General features: G+C 41.8%; 2 protein-coding genes across 2 annotated transcripts; one reads left to right on the forward strand and one right to left on the reverse strand.

The window, feature by feature from the left end:
* Positions 1-332: 332 nt before the first annotated feature.
* LOC117837541 (U3 snoRNP-associated protein-like YAOH) lies at positions 333-6567 on the forward strand. The gene is made up of 7 exons (XM_034717210.2): positions 333-880; positions 2214-2550; positions 2682-2906; positions 3901-4102; positions 4312-4484; positions 5774-5839; positions 6133-6567. Exons 1-7 carry the CDS (start codon positions 462-464, stop codon positions 6226-6228), a joined length of 1518 nt encoding a protein of 505 aa, XP_034573101.1. The 5' UTR covers positions 333-461; the 3' UTR covers positions 6229-6567.
* A 1069-nt stretch (positions 6568-7636) lies between these two features.
* LOC117837542 (uncharacterized) lies at positions 7637-12964 on the reverse strand. The gene is made up of 2 exons (XM_034717212.2): positions 12358-12964; positions 7637-9169 (listed from the first exon to the last, which is right to left on the reverse strand). The coding sequence occupies exons 1-2, from the start codon at positions 12852-12854 to the stop codon at positions 8917-8919; spliced, it is 750 nt and encodes a 249-aa protein (XP_034573103.1). The 5' UTR covers positions 12855-12964; the 3' UTR covers positions 7637-8916.
* Between the last annotated feature and the right edge of the window lie 1895 nt (positions 12965-14859).

Consider the following 14859-nt stretch of genomic DNA (forward strand, 5'->3'; position numbering starts at 1 on the left):
AGAAAAATCTGCATTACAAATGGACCTCATTGGGAATGAGTTGAAAATTCGCAGCGAAATTTCAACTCATGAGAAAAAAATTCTGCATTCCAAATTTCAACTCATGAGAAGAAGCCTACACCATTCACGCTACTTTTTTTTTTTTTTGAGAGGGAAAGGGGTGACTGGTGAGAACTTTAAACTGCCGAGTTTCGTCTTCTGTAAGCTGAGAGCAATTCGGCCCAAACCCCACCCAATTCAAATCCATTTGCAAGTCAAGGCCCATCGGCCCAAGACCCGTAAAGCCCTCGCCTCGTCTGCAACTCCCCTCCTCCCTTAAACCCTCGCTTTCCGCCGCCCGCCGCTTCCTTCCTCGCTTCCCCCAAACTCTAGCGCACCACCGGCGGCGGCGGCGAAACCCGCCTCGCCCTGTCCGAAATCCTACCGCAAGCGTACGCTCCTCGCTCTCCCCACCAGCCACCATGGCGCCGCGCCCCCGCAAGCGGGCCTCTCGCCCCACCAAGCCCCGCGCGGGCTCCCGCCGTGGCGGCGGCGGCAGCGACGACGACCCCTTCTTCGAGTCCGAGCCCAAGCGCCGCCGCGGGGGCGGCGACGAGGAAATCGAGAGCGAGAACAGCGACGACGATGCGATGGCGTTCGGCGGCGCCGTTGATGAGGATGGGGATGAGGGGGTTAAGGAGGAGGAGGATGAGGAGACGGTCGGGGAGAAGAAGATGCGGATGGCGAAGGAGTTGCTGAAGAAGTTGACTGACGCCTCGAAGAGGGAGGAGGACGACGAGGATGAGGATGAGGAGGAGGCCGGGGGCAGGCGGGTGGCGGAGATCCTTCAGAGGAGGCAGCTAGAGGAGAGTGGCAGGAAGCGATGGGAGCTCGCCGCAAGGTCAGCAACAGTTCTTTTTTTCTTGGAGGTCTCCCCTAGTTTTTGTTTCTACGTTGTCTCCATTAGTGTGTTGATATTTAGCGCTTTGATGCTCTCCACGATGAGGTATAATTTACCTGGGGATTGCTTTCAAGTGGCCAGTTAGCCACAATTCGTAGTTTGGAACGGGAGGAAAGGAGCCTCATTTGGTTCAGGACAGGAATTGGAGTAGAAGCAATTTAGCTATTGACTATTGATTAGCTCCCCTTAAAGCAATCCCCTTTGCAACCCTGGCTTTGGAGTTGGGGAAGGAGGTGATTGATATCTGGTGGTAAGATTGGGAGCAATATTGTTGCTTCATTTCAGTAATATAAACAAAATCTCAAATGCACCCAGGGATTGGACAAGTAAACGTCTGTCTACATGCTACTTGTTTTGGACCTGTAAATTCCAAAGCTAAGCATGTAGAAGTACGTTCATGTTGTAGTAATTTGAATTTAGGAAGGTACCAGAAACCGGCCCGTAACTGTCTAATTACCAGCTACCAGCGATGATTTAGTATGTTTTTCCAGTAACATGTTTTTTGGTTTCTATTGTGCCTCCAACCATAGACTGCTGTCATATACTCGTACAGTTTATCTAAAAATGAGGAAGATGGTTAGCATGACTCGGTTTCAGGGTTACAACCAACCTGCTAGCTGCCCTCCCTATAGCGGCTCTGACTGCTTCCTTTAGGTTCTTCTTGTTTGCCAGCTACAGGGTACAAGTTTATCCTTGAATAGCCATGGAATTTCACAAGATCTAAACAACCAACTACTACGAATTAAGGCTAACTAATGAATAGCTAGCTACGTAGCTAACTAACCAACGGATGATGCTAACAAACTAATTGCAACATGAGTAAACTGCTGTGCATGTTTTGCTGCCTCACCGTATGCACAGCTGCTGAGTTGCTGGACTGACCCAAGGCCTAGCCCATAACATATTTTAATCCACATGGAATGTTTTTGGTACCAGTGTATAACTAGATTGCTGAAGATATAACAATAGACTGTTAAAAGGATATTTATGTATTGAGTGCTTGGAGATGCATATGATGAAATTGTCTGATATGGTTGTTGGTATGCATAACCACTACTAATGAATCATGTGAAATGGAGTTTGGTAATGTCTCTATTTTTGTAGCTATGATGTCCTTTTAATTGAATTCGGCTTACTTTCTTAAAGATTTTACTAAAGGACACGATAGAACAGGCTATGTCAGTTTGAATTCAACTCTGGACCACTATTTGTACAGCTGATAATTTTTGAAGGTGAACTTGTACATGTATTAAACTTTCCAAAACCTTCACAGGGTTTTACCACCAGAGCCCCAGGATGGCTTCAAGGTTATTGTGAAGCATCGACAACCTGTAACTGCTGTTGCTTTATCCAAGGATAATGATAAGGGGTTTTCAGCATCAAAAGATGGAGTCATTGTGCATTGGGATGTTGAAACTGGCAAAAGTGAGAAGTATTTATGGCCAAGTGAAAATGTATTGATTTCTCATCATGCTAAACCACCTCTATCAGCTAGAAGAAGTAAGCATGTACTAGCTTTAGCTGTCAGTTCAGATGGTCGCTACTTGGCAAGTGGTGGTTTGGACCGTCATATCCATTTGTGGGATGTTCGTTCACGGGAGCACATACAGGTAACCAGCGATTGCAATTTCGAGATATGTTTGGAAAGTCAATTTTGTTAGACTAGTCAAGAGGACTTATAAACTTTCTATCTTACACATAACAACATTGTGACTGCATATTCTTTCTTTGTTTTTTGCAGGCTTTTAGTGGTCATCGCGGGCCAGTATCATGCCTTGCTTTTGGGCCGGATTCATCAGAGTTATTCTCTGGTTCCTTTGATCGTTCAATAATGCAGTGGAATGCTGAAGACAGAACATACATGAACTGCCTATATGGCCATCAGAATGAAATCTTGACCATGGATGCATTTAGTAAAGATAGGATTCTGACTGTAGCACGGGACCGGACAATGCATCTTTGGAAGGTACTAATATTTTTAAAGCATACATGCGTTTGTTACACGGATGAAGTCGTCTCATTAAACAGAACATTTTCTTCTGATGAATAGGAAGATTTATCTAGTTAAATAAACATTTTTCAGAAGTTTGTTTCTTTATAATTATGAAATGAAATTTTCACATCACAAAATACCTCCACTTGTGCCAAAGAATGAAAATAGCATGCATAAACACCCACAAAGAAAAAAGGAAAAACCATCTTGGTTTGACTACAGAGACTAACCCAAAACTACAGCCGCACGAACCACATTGACCACATCTGATCCTGGTTCTGCTATCCCAAGCAACTTAATCTCTGTTTGAGCAGAGACCACATGTTTTTCAGTTATGCCTAGCCCAATTGAATGTCGGCATAAATGCTTTGGTGTTACTGAGATGCTTCTTATTTTCTTAAATTCTCTCTGACCAAGCAAGACATCAGCTGAGGGGCAATAGTGGCAGTGGAGGGAAAGAGAGACAGGAGAAAAACGGAAGAGTTTGGCTAACAGAGTGGTTCATGCCTAGGATGGAGCTTGCAGCTGAGCTGATGGGTGAAAGGTGCTGTTTGTTGCATAGTAAGAAGTGGGAACGTGATTGGGACATGGGAATGGGTTGCTGTAGAGCATGGGATCTTTACACTTTACTGTGTCTAAAGTATATTTTTTTCATACTCTACAGCTATAGCAAAGTTGAGAACACGATACAGTAGGGTACCTTGTTTTAAAAAGAAAAGCTACAACATACGTAGTGCAACGGAATTGGTAAAGATTCTGTACAACTTATACTGTATCGTGTTCCTTTCGCGGCACAACATAGCAGTGTTGTGTACGTGCATTATGCAAAAGCTCAAAGATTTTAACCAGGACTCGCCACGCTTTCTTAGAAGCTTCAATTAATTATTCATGTGGCTTATTTGGTTGTGCCAGTCATGTGGCAGATACCGTGATGTACCCTAATAGCTGAAACCCTCTTTATGGACAGATTCCGGAAGAATCGCAGTTAGTTTTTCGTGCTCCTGCTGCTGCGTCTTTAGAGTGCTGCAGCTTTATTGACGACAAGGAATTTTTATCTGGATCTGATGATGGAAGCATTGAGCTTTGGAGCATAATGAGGAAAAAGCCTACTTTCATTGTTAGAAATGCTCACCCTTCACTAGACAGCGATGATCAGGAGTTACCTAAAGGTAAGATGTTATGTGAGAATCCTTTCACTTAATGAAAAGTTTTCCTATTCATCACTTCTGGGTCTCTGTTTTGTTACTTTAACATTTTTCTCTTTAGTTGCCGCTAAGATGGCCATTAATGGAAACATCAATTTCCTCATGGCTGAAATATGTTTGTTCCTTATATTTGTGGACTCCGTATTTATTACTTACATCTTTTCACTGTGCAGAAAATGGAATACATAAACCTGAAAATGTGTCAATGGCCCAGTCATGGGTTAGTGCTGTAACTGCAAGAAAAGGTTCCGATCTTGCTGCATCAGGAGCAGGAAATGGTTTAGTTCGTCTCTGGGCGATCGAACCTGATTCTAAGGGGATTCGACCGTTATTTAAATTTAAACTGGTATAGTACTCTTGCTACTCAATGAACACCACTGTCCTGAAAATAATATCTTATCTACGGTATACCAGTGACCAATGTGCATGATTCTCATTATCTATTGTTGAGACTCAACACTACTGGAATTTCTTACGTCAATTCTAGTTGTGGGAATTTGAGTGGGTCATAATAATCCTAGCAGGTAACCAGGGGCATGTACTCTACTAGCTGTGCAGATAGATAATGTGTGCCATTCAGGGTGCTCAATGTTGATTAGTTGCCAATCTGTAGGGCACACTTCTGAACCACTGAACCTGCCAATTCTTAATAATGTGTGAATGAGTTGTCAACTATTCGCCTCCTTAGACATCCAGTCATATCTTTTACTTCTTTTATTACTTTGAGTTTGCCTTGACCAGCGGTTTACTTTTGTGATGTGTTGTATGGCTGTATGTTGGTCATTACTTTCCAAACAGGTTGACTATTTGGCAGACATCGTGTTATGGTCCATTTAGGTTGACAAAGTATTTATGCATTGAGTTTTAGAAGGTTACTCCACCTGGGCAGTTATATAGGATGTTAAATTTCTATATTTATAACGCATGCATGTGGATTTAATGCTACCTTTTGTTTTTCTCCTTAGGCATTTTATTCTCTCTCACAGGCATTTATACATGACCAACTACTGACACATAGCCTCTTGTTTTTCTGAGTCACTTGATGGACGGGCACTCAAGTCACATTCTCTTAATAGTTTCTCAAATTTATTACTTAAACCCTGTGAACTAACTATGAAGTACAAATAGAGTTTGAATCAATTCAGCTCCTGGTCACCAAGTTGTGGCCTTTTTTGTTTCAGTGTATTGGATTGCAAATCTGTACATTCCAATTTCTTTTAAAAAGGTATATTTATTTTCTAGATGTTCTTACTATTGAAGATAGCCATTAGAGGTCTGGATGATTCGAGTCATCCAGAAAATTGTTCACACCATATTGTTTGATTTAATACCGTGGAGATGGAGTGCTCTCTTTATATTTTCAAGGAATTTCACCTTATTTAAATGTATATAATAGATCTATTTGGATGGTGAGACCATCTAGGCTCTGCAGAACAGTTAGGTTTGGTGGTTAATATAATGGATCCATTCTGTGATGACTTTTGATCATTTTTTATGTTTAATTTAATTATTGAACTACACCACTAACAGTCCTTGGCTCGATTCAACTCATGCTAACTATCAAAAGAAAGTTTAAGATGTTGTGCCATGCTGTGGGTTGCAAACAGTTGTTGATATACTTCCTCTCATGCTCAGGATGGATTTGTCAATTCTCTCACTATTGCCAAATCTGGACGCTTTATTGTTGCTGGTGTTGGCCAGGTCAGTAAATCATAACCCTTTTCTCAGTACAGTTCATATACTTGATGATCCAGCTTCTTTTGTTTGAATGCACACTTTCTCGGTTTTTATCTTGAAATACGGGTTAAAAAAAAGGTTTTCAGTAAAGCTTCCTGCATAGTATGTGTCCTTCAACAGGCTAAATAATGTGTGAAGATCCATAAATGTTCATTCTTTATGCTAACTGCGCGACTCCTGCAACACCACCAAATTCTTATTCTTATTACTACTAATTTCAAAGCTGAACCTCTGTGCTTAAATCTTTGCTTCATCAGGAGCCCCGCCTTGGTAGATGGGGCCGTGTTCGGTCAGCTCAAAATGGGGTTGCCATCCATCCAATCCGACTAAAGGAGGAGAAAGACGACTTGTAGGGTAGTTGGTTGGATGTGTGGAGGAACACTCTGTGTTGTAGAAGATGACATTGCAAGCAAGAAGAAATCACAAAGTTCGGCACTTTTGCAGCTACGCCTGCAGGAGGAATTCGATGCAAGAAGCGAACAGCAAGCAACAGGACTTTGGAGGTGTGAACAGATTGTTTGAGCTCAGAGAGATGTATGTTCGTTGGGGATCATCCTGCCGGATGCCCCAACTAGTATAACTTGAGGCAATTTTGTAGCTCTTCTGCCTTTTAAATAGAAACACAAATTAATTTGTCAAACAAATATGATCCGGCCTGCCTGTTGTTTCTCCAAACACTTCACTTCTTGCTATTTAGCCTGGCTTCTTGGTATTGATTTTTATGGCTTTGATTGATGGTTTTTTTTCCTGATGGTCGAGGACTGGCGAATGCTGCGACCGTACAGATTGGTGAGGGCTTGTGGCGGCATTTGGTTGCAACTTGCAAGTCGCCAGTCAGATCATGGGCTCTGTTGTACAACTTCTTTTTTCTTTTCGTTCTGGAGTGCGTGGGAAGGCAGCCCAGTCTGGCCCGGCTGTGAGTAGGGCTGGTGATTGACCCAAATGGAGTCCTTGCGGCCCATAAAGCCCAATAAAGAGAGCCCCGTGTCGCTTCCAGTTGCTAGGTGCATTTGGTTGGAAGAGCGGATTCATGTAATATATCGTGACATGTCCCTTAATTAAAGAGCCAGGACAAGAAGAGCCGGAAGTCAGCCGTCAGCTCTCCCTCAAGACGTTAACGGTATTCCAATATCCAATTACAACATATAAGTGATATTGAACAGCATGTACAATTATATTCACGGGTCAATGAACAGCTAATTTTCGCTAACATTTGTCTGACCTGTTTGTGAAGTCAAGACAGCGCCATCATTAGAAATCAGAAATGACAAAAGAAATAGTAGCCTAAGATGGAAGTACTTCTATGTTTACAAGGGTTTGACCAACCTGAAAGCAGGGCGGATGTGCTCTTGATTATGAAATGTAGATTGTCCCTTTTAAGGAAGTTAACAGTTTTCCTGTAATGATTGTTTGATGAACACAAACTACTAGGTGTCCACAAAACTGAACCTAATGGACAAACCTGATTTTACAACACTAGTCCAAACACATCTAAAATGAAAAAGAAAATCTTATACGTTAAAATAGCTGTCTCTCCAAACAAATTCCAGGACTAGAAACTTGATAATAAATACTTCCTCCGTCCCAAATTATAGGTTGTTTAAATTTTTTTAGATTCATAGATATACACTATTACTAGATGCATAGCAAAAGCTATGAACATAAAAAAAAAGACAAAATGAGTAAACGACCTACAATTTGGAAATTTGGAATGGAGGGAGTGTATACTAACCATGTGCCAATATTGTGGCTGGAAAACGATGCGGCAAAAATAGAACATATGTATCTAATCATATGAAGCACATAATCCAAATCTTACAACATGAGAAAAACAATAAAAGAGTTGACATGGTAATATCTAACAACTAACAACAGCAAAACTACTGAGATATCAGGAAAGGTGCTCATTTGTTTGTTCTTAGTTGCCTTAGACCTTGCCAAACCTGAGATCTTAAGAGTCATGAAACTGTAACCAATCACTAGTATGACAGAAATCTTACAGCCATGAAACTGCAACAAGCACTACTATGTTCCATTGTTCCTGCACGGTATCTGATATATGCTTACAATGCTTACACATTGTAGCCAGATTCTAGCAGCCTCCATCCATAAAACCACTCTGGGTAACATTTGTGCAAATCATGAAATTTTATACCATTGCCAGGCACCGGACATCCAATAAACATAAATGCATTCTGCAGTATCCACATGAATCCATGTTTTATTAGGCTCTTCCTTTGGTTCGTCATAATCGAAACATTCCTTGTAAGTAGCATCTGATACCATGTACAGCTCATGTCCGTGAAAGTACATATCTCGCATTCATACATCTCTCAACAAAGTACACTCCAAGCACATGCATTGAATCTCCAATTGGCAAGAAATAATTCTTTTTTCTCCACAATATGAGCATTTTCTATACCGAGTGCACCATGCTGAACAATTAGACCGCCACTAAGCAATCTGCATGACCAAATACACAGGTTGAAATTCTGATCTGTGTAACTCATGACATGGAATCCAAATCAGAGAAAGATTTGTGACATCCACAAGAGTCACCATGCTTTTCATACGAATCCATGTAGATAGGTTTAATGCTGGCAGTTACAGGCCTTCACGCAGGCAGGTATTGGGTATGATAGGACCAACAAGCAGATGATGGTTCAACACATCATCAGACCAAACATGTTCAGCAACTCATAAAGCTCAAGATATAAGACTGCCCAATACATAAAAGATAGACCTCCTGAGAAATCTGTAACTGCATGCCCTCGCAGCTGATACTTGATTATCACCACAAGCTTGCTCCTTCAAGTTTTCGTTTCAAATATGCTACTGAACCATTCCTGAGATAACAGTTCTTCCAATGACACTTTAAACTTTAACTCATGTATGTCTGTAAGTTTCAAGTATTCAAATCATTCAACAAAGGGTGACAGCCGCAATCTGGCAGAGTACTTTACCAATACTTTGGGTATACCTCAAAAGAATGCCTGACTTTCCATGAATTTTGTTCGCACGGATGGATATCAATGTATGGGTCAGTCAACTTTTCCATCTTTAGGGCATTTCTGTCGTGATTGTCTCCTTTTGTCTTGGATCTGACGAACACATTCAGCAACCAAAACACTAAACTTTGGGGTGACCTTGCCTGTAAGGGGTGGGTTAAAGCCAACCTTCCTATAAGCTTGTGTAATGCTCTTCTGACTTCTTTGCAAGTGAATATTGCAGAACGAGGGAGCTGCAGACTTTATGATTGGCCTGCCACAGGTGACAAGCCCACCCTGTACCCCACTGGAAAAAAACAGGGCAAGAGTTAGCATGTTCAAGTTAAAATCAGTTAATGGAAAGAAATCTAAAAGAAATGGAAACATATACCAAAACTTTACTGAGCTGGTGGCAATCAAGGAAAACAAATCCAACTATGACTCTATGAGACATAGTCAAGGTAAACAAACCAAAACATTACAAAACCAACTGTTTCTTACTCAAAGTTCAACCAGTTCGATGAAATGAAATTCAATGGACACCATATGTCAACAGAAAATATTGAAACTTGTTTCAAATCTTAACTAGGTTCACTGATGTAAGTCAAAATTCACAAACAGAAAAATCAGATTGAAGTAGACAACCACAAAAACCTAACTGGAATGAACTAACCAAAGCACATCCTATTTGAGTTGTGTAGTCCAACCTATTAGACGGAGCTCAATCTATCTATATTATAAGGATCGAAAACAATTGAAAACATTTGTTACCCAGATATATTCCCCCTTACTCCTCACGTTGGACCCACTACGCAGTCCAAATGAAGATGAGATGCATGGAGAAACACCCAAAAACATGTTTTCTAACATGTTTCCACTCTTTTCCAGCTTTTAACGACACCGCGCATTGGCCTTACCCTCCCGGTGTACCCATACATGTGGGCCAGCGATCACGTATTTTGTTGATCGGTTTCCATGTATTGATACGCTATCATTGGCAGGTGATAGCAGAATATTAATATGACTCAATCAGTGTTTCAACTAAACAAGCAACAAATAAGCAAGATTGCATGCAAAATGGGATAGCGTTGATTTGTTGCCTTGTACTATAGAAGAGATCGCTGATGCGTGATAAGCGCACACGCCTGCAGTCATCTAGTGCGAGGATTGCGCATGGTGTACGTTGCCGTCCATGCCGGCCTGTTGCGTGTCAGGCATATCACGGCTGCTCATTGAACATTGGCTGCTGATCAGGCACGGAAGCATGACACAAGTTCACCATACCTACTTTTGCTGGTCAGCCATGGAAGACGAACGGCAGTGCAAGTACGGGGCCGTGTATAATCACCGTTGCTACTCTGTTGGACTCAGTCTGTTCATCTTGATCTCCTATCCCGTCGCACAATCGAGTCCACGCATGGATGGCCATATCATGCATGCAACTCTCGGACAGATGGACAGGTATGAATATTTCGATCTATGGAATCTTAAATTGGTGGTTAGTGATTTTTTAAAGCCACGTGCGTGTCGCACGTGCATTTATGCTAGTTATAATAAATTAATAAAACATAGGAAACAATATTTCATTAGCAAACATGGAGCAGCTCACTTATATAGAGAAAAACAACCCTATCCCATTGAACCTTAATGTTCCATTGCCATAAGAGAATCTTATGTAGCTACATTGTTAGCAGAAACTGATCGATCCAACTTGGCTAAATCATAAAATATCTACCAACAGAAATTTCTAATTCTTCAGAACTTCAAACCGAAACATAATCATAAAATGGACTTTTTTACTTCACTCCAGAGAAAGAATACAGATGATCTAAAGGAAAGAAAAGAAGTGGCAAATGTCATTAATCACAACACACGAAAAAAATCATATTGATATTTGCACTTGGAACATTAAGCAGGACCCCAGTATTTTGTTACAGTTGAACAGGCTGCATGTATGAGGTTACCATTACACAAGACAGGCTGCTACCAGATAGATTAAGCACTAGAAGAATCTTTTTTTTGTGCAGGTCACTAGAAGAATCTTATGTGGCCAGTAAAAGAAAAACCTAACACAGAATTGTATCATCTGCTTTTGGTCTACATCCCTACATCTTAAGACAAAGGTATCCCATTGAGTCATAATCTACCAAACTATCAGGGACCGCACCCCAGAAATTATGGTAATGAAAAACAAAAGTGGTTCTAATCCACAATTTTCACAGAATATCAACTTATTGTAAACATAAACCTAAGCATCAGGCGAACATAACTGAAACACAGATACCAGCTGCACAGCAGGCTACAAATTTCTGTGTAACCATGATGGCCCACATTTAGTGAATAAGCATTTGATGTTATGTTTTCCCTGACTTTTTAACCTGGACATAAATTGTATTGTAGTGTTTTAGAAAGCATCAGACAGGTAGATGGGTGGCACCAAGCACGATTAGGCAGCTACATAGGAAGACTAGGCAGAAAGGTGGCACCTAGAGCGGAGGCGCTGTGTAGGTGGACAAGGTTTCCACATTTCCAAAATGTGCTGTTCCATTAAGGGGAAACTCACTGGCCAACAACAGGCTCACTGCAGTCTCATGAACCAATTCCATGAATGAAGCATCAACCACCCTTACAAGGAAAGATCTAGGCCTAATTCTAAGCTGCACAACTGGAACAAATTTGAATAACACCAAGATTCAAGCACCTATGCAGGCAGATGGACAACCACAGGGGAGCTTGCTGTCCAAAGCAAGGTTCCTTTATAGTTCACTAGGACAATTCTCGGAAATACAGCATCAGTTTATCCATAAAATAGGAAGCCAGGAACTGAAAAGTATGCTCTGCTGAACTTGAACAAAACTAAATAACACCTAGACCAGACCACTTTATCCATGCAGCAATGCAAACTGCACCAGGGGCGGAGCTTCTCTATGGCCAGGGTGGGCCATGGCCCCCCTTTAAACTCAGAAATTTGCTTAAAGACTGCTCATTTTTTTGGCTTGTAAATCTAATTTTCTCTCTTACTGGCCCCCTCTCAGTTCATTGGCAAGCTCCGCCGTTGCACTGCACAGATAAGAGGAGCGCAGGAGCATCCATTGCAGAGCCACCAATCCTGAGCCTAGATCTTCTATTTGGCACAAATTATTTTTTTTTAAATGCTTTCCCCAAAAAGATTCACAAAACAACCGATGCCCAATGAATCACCATGAATTAACAGCAGCATCCACACAGTACGGCATCCGTTTCAATTAGATACTGACCTAAATGCACCACAAATGGCAGCAATCTCAATGATTCTCCAAGGAAGCATGGCAATCCAATCCCCAAATGTGACAGAGGGGGGTCATCCCCTTTCAGAAAAACTAAACCTAGATAACTAGTTGGCTAGATCCAGACCAGCAAGGGTATCGAATAAGGAACCCCAACAACGCCAAGATCCATGGCCTCTTCCAAATCAAGTACAAAGTCGAACGAAGAAGGGAGCGTTAAGGGACGAACCTCTTGGTTATGTAGGCGCAGGGTTTGTAGAGCACCTGTTTGGGATCGGACAGGATGTGGGAGTGGCAGAACCGGGTCGTCGCCATGGCCCGCACCTTGCACCCCGTGAACCCGCACTTCTTCCTTCTCGGCACCGGCGCCGGCCGCGGCGGCTCCCCGACCGCGGGGATGGGGGCTCCGGGAGGCGGCGGCGGCTGCTCGGCCTCGAGCGGGCTCCGGGCAAGGTCCCAGACGTACTGCCGGTGCCGCGCGCGCACCTCCTCGGCCATGGCCCAGTACAGCCGGCGGTACACGCCCGCAAGCCGGGCCGCGCGACGGCGGCGCCGGCGGAGGACCTCCTCCCTCGTGAGCGCCTCCGCCGTGGCCTCCATCTCTGGCGACGGGGGGTCGCTGGGAACAATGCTAGGGTTTGGGGCTTGAGCCTCAAGCGGCTCCACAGCGGGCGCCGAGGGCAGCGCCGGCGCCGCAGGGGCGTCGGGGTTCCGGGAGGAGGCCATGGCGCGCGGAGATTCGTGCGGGCGAGTGCGCGATTTGGGGGTGGGTTTCTTCGGAGGTCGGAGCGGAGGAAGGAAGCGGATGGATTCTTGTGGCTTTCGGTGGAGGGGTCACCGACGAGGACGCGAACCCGAGCAACAAAGGGTGGGGTCACGCAGTGTTACAATGGAATACTCAACCCCACATGTCAGTCAAATCTGACAAATAAAGGTGATTTTGCTATAGGAGTTCCTTATTTGACATTAGAATGAATTTTTTTCTTAACACTGAAAAATTTTGCGTCTGACACTGAATCCTATCTTTTATTTTTTTACATTTTCATCACTTTTATCACATAAGTTGAGCAAAATAACCATCAAATCATCTACAAAATTCATGAAACTTTTTTTATAATCGAACAAATGAAGATGAATCCATTTTACTTAAAAACGCACATCTACCTTTGCCATTTTCAAATTAAAATTCACCAAATCTAACTACTTTTGAAGCATATTTGAATTTTATGCTACCAAAAGACTTTCCAAAATTATGAAAAAAACAACCAATATTCCTTAAATGAGATGCAATCATTTCTAAAATTATCTTTTATCATAAGTTACATAGAGAATTACAAGGTTCTTTTAAATTTTTTCAAATTTACAATTCTTCATAATTCTCTATTTAAGTTTTGCTTCGAAATAACTTAATAAGTTCATATGAGAAATATTAGTTATTTTCTTACAATTTTTAAAAGTGTTTTGGTGCCATAAAAATTAAGATAATTTATAAAGGTAGCCTAAGTTGGTGAATTTTAATTTTAAAACAGTAAAGGTATATGCATCCTTTTAATAAATATGGGTTCATATTCATTTGTTGTATCACTACAAAAAGTTTAATGATTTTTGGAGGTGATTTGGAGACCGTTTCACTTGACTTACCTAACACAAGTGACGAAAATATCAAATACAGAATGAAAGTTAGAAGTTGGTGTCATATTAGTAAGGAAAAAACTTTTCAGTGGCAAGAAAGGAATTAACGCGAGCCACAAAGGGTGGGGTCATGCAGTGTTACATGTTCGACGGAATACTCAGGCCCACATGTCATACATGACCGATATGATTGTCCGTCCATAAAATAAAGGTGATTTTGCCCCTATTTCATAGTGGGGGTGGGGGTGTCTTATAAAATCAGGGAGAAAACATGCTGGGAAGGGTGAAAAACAAGCGTTTTATAAAACGGCTAAAAGATTTGTTTGGATAACAGTGGATTGGAGTGGAATGGAAGAGATTGGAGAGAAAATTAGTTCATTTTTGACTCAATCCCCTTCGTTCTACTCCATAACACTTATATCCAAACAAGCCCAGCTTAGCGACCGCTAGAAGTAGCTTGAAAATAAAATAATAACCGATTCAACATGGCCTGTCGTTAGAATTGCTTTCATGGGAGAAAATTTTGTGGCCTTTGATTGATGTTTTGATTTTCTGAGGCCCGAGGACTGAATGCAGCAATAGTGCAGCTTCGGATGTTGATGAGCTCCTCCTCTTCTTCTTGAGCTGCTCTTCTGAACAATTGGAAAGAGCCGCGCGCATAAGGGAGAGTCAGCATCATGGTGCAAACTTGCCGCGTAATTAAGTTTGGGATCACGTGTAATCTAATACTTAATTTTATCCCAGAACACATAGAAATAATTGTTTCATATTTGTGTGTGTTCTGGGAAGTATGTACATCCATACAAATTATAACCTCTGTGACATGAATTTAGTGAACAGTGAGTGAGACAATGAAGCAAAGGACAGATAGTGTATTGGCTACAAAAATAGTGACGGATCTCATACAGAAAACGGAACTCCTATCCAAGCTATAGCTGAATACATCGAACCTGGGGATTTTATTCATTAAAGCGAAGACTGACGACATCGCCAAAAACTTGGAAATTCACAATGGCATGTACAAATGGATAGTAAAGGGATAGAGCCAAGGATCAAACATTGTTTTTCAATGAAACAAAGACCATAGTGCATCCTGATG

The sequence above is a fragment of the Setaria viridis genome, chromosome 9 (genome assembly GCF_005286985.2).
Source record: "Setaria viridis chromosome 9, Setaria_viridis_v4.0, whole genome shotgun sequence".
NCBI lineage: Eukaryota > Viridiplantae > Streptophyta > Magnoliopsida > Poales > Poaceae > Setaria > Setaria viridis.

Excerpts from the sequence above, each read along its gene's own strand:
- LOC117837541 (XM_034717210.2), top strand. The coding sequence starts at position 462 with ATGGCGCCGCGCCCCCGCAAGCGGGCCTCTCGCCCCACCAAGCCCCGC. Across the intron at positions 4,103-4,311 it reads TGATCAGGAGTTACCTAAAG|AAAATGGAATACATAAACCT; the intron begins GTAAGATGTTAT and ends TTCACTGTGCAG. Across the intron at positions 4,485-5,773 it reads CGTTATTTAAATTTAAACTG|GATGGATTTGTCAATTCTCT; the intron begins GTATAGTACTCT and ends TCTCATGCTCAG.
- LOC117837542 (XM_034717212.2), bottom strand. The coding sequence starts at position 12,854 with ATGGCCTCCTCCCGGAACCCCGACGCCCCTGCGGCGCCGGCGCTGCCC. Across the intron at positions 9,170-12,357 it reads TGCGCCTACATAACCAAGAG|TGGGGTACAGGGTGGGCTTG; the intron begins GTTCGTCCCTTA and ends GTTTTTTTCCAG.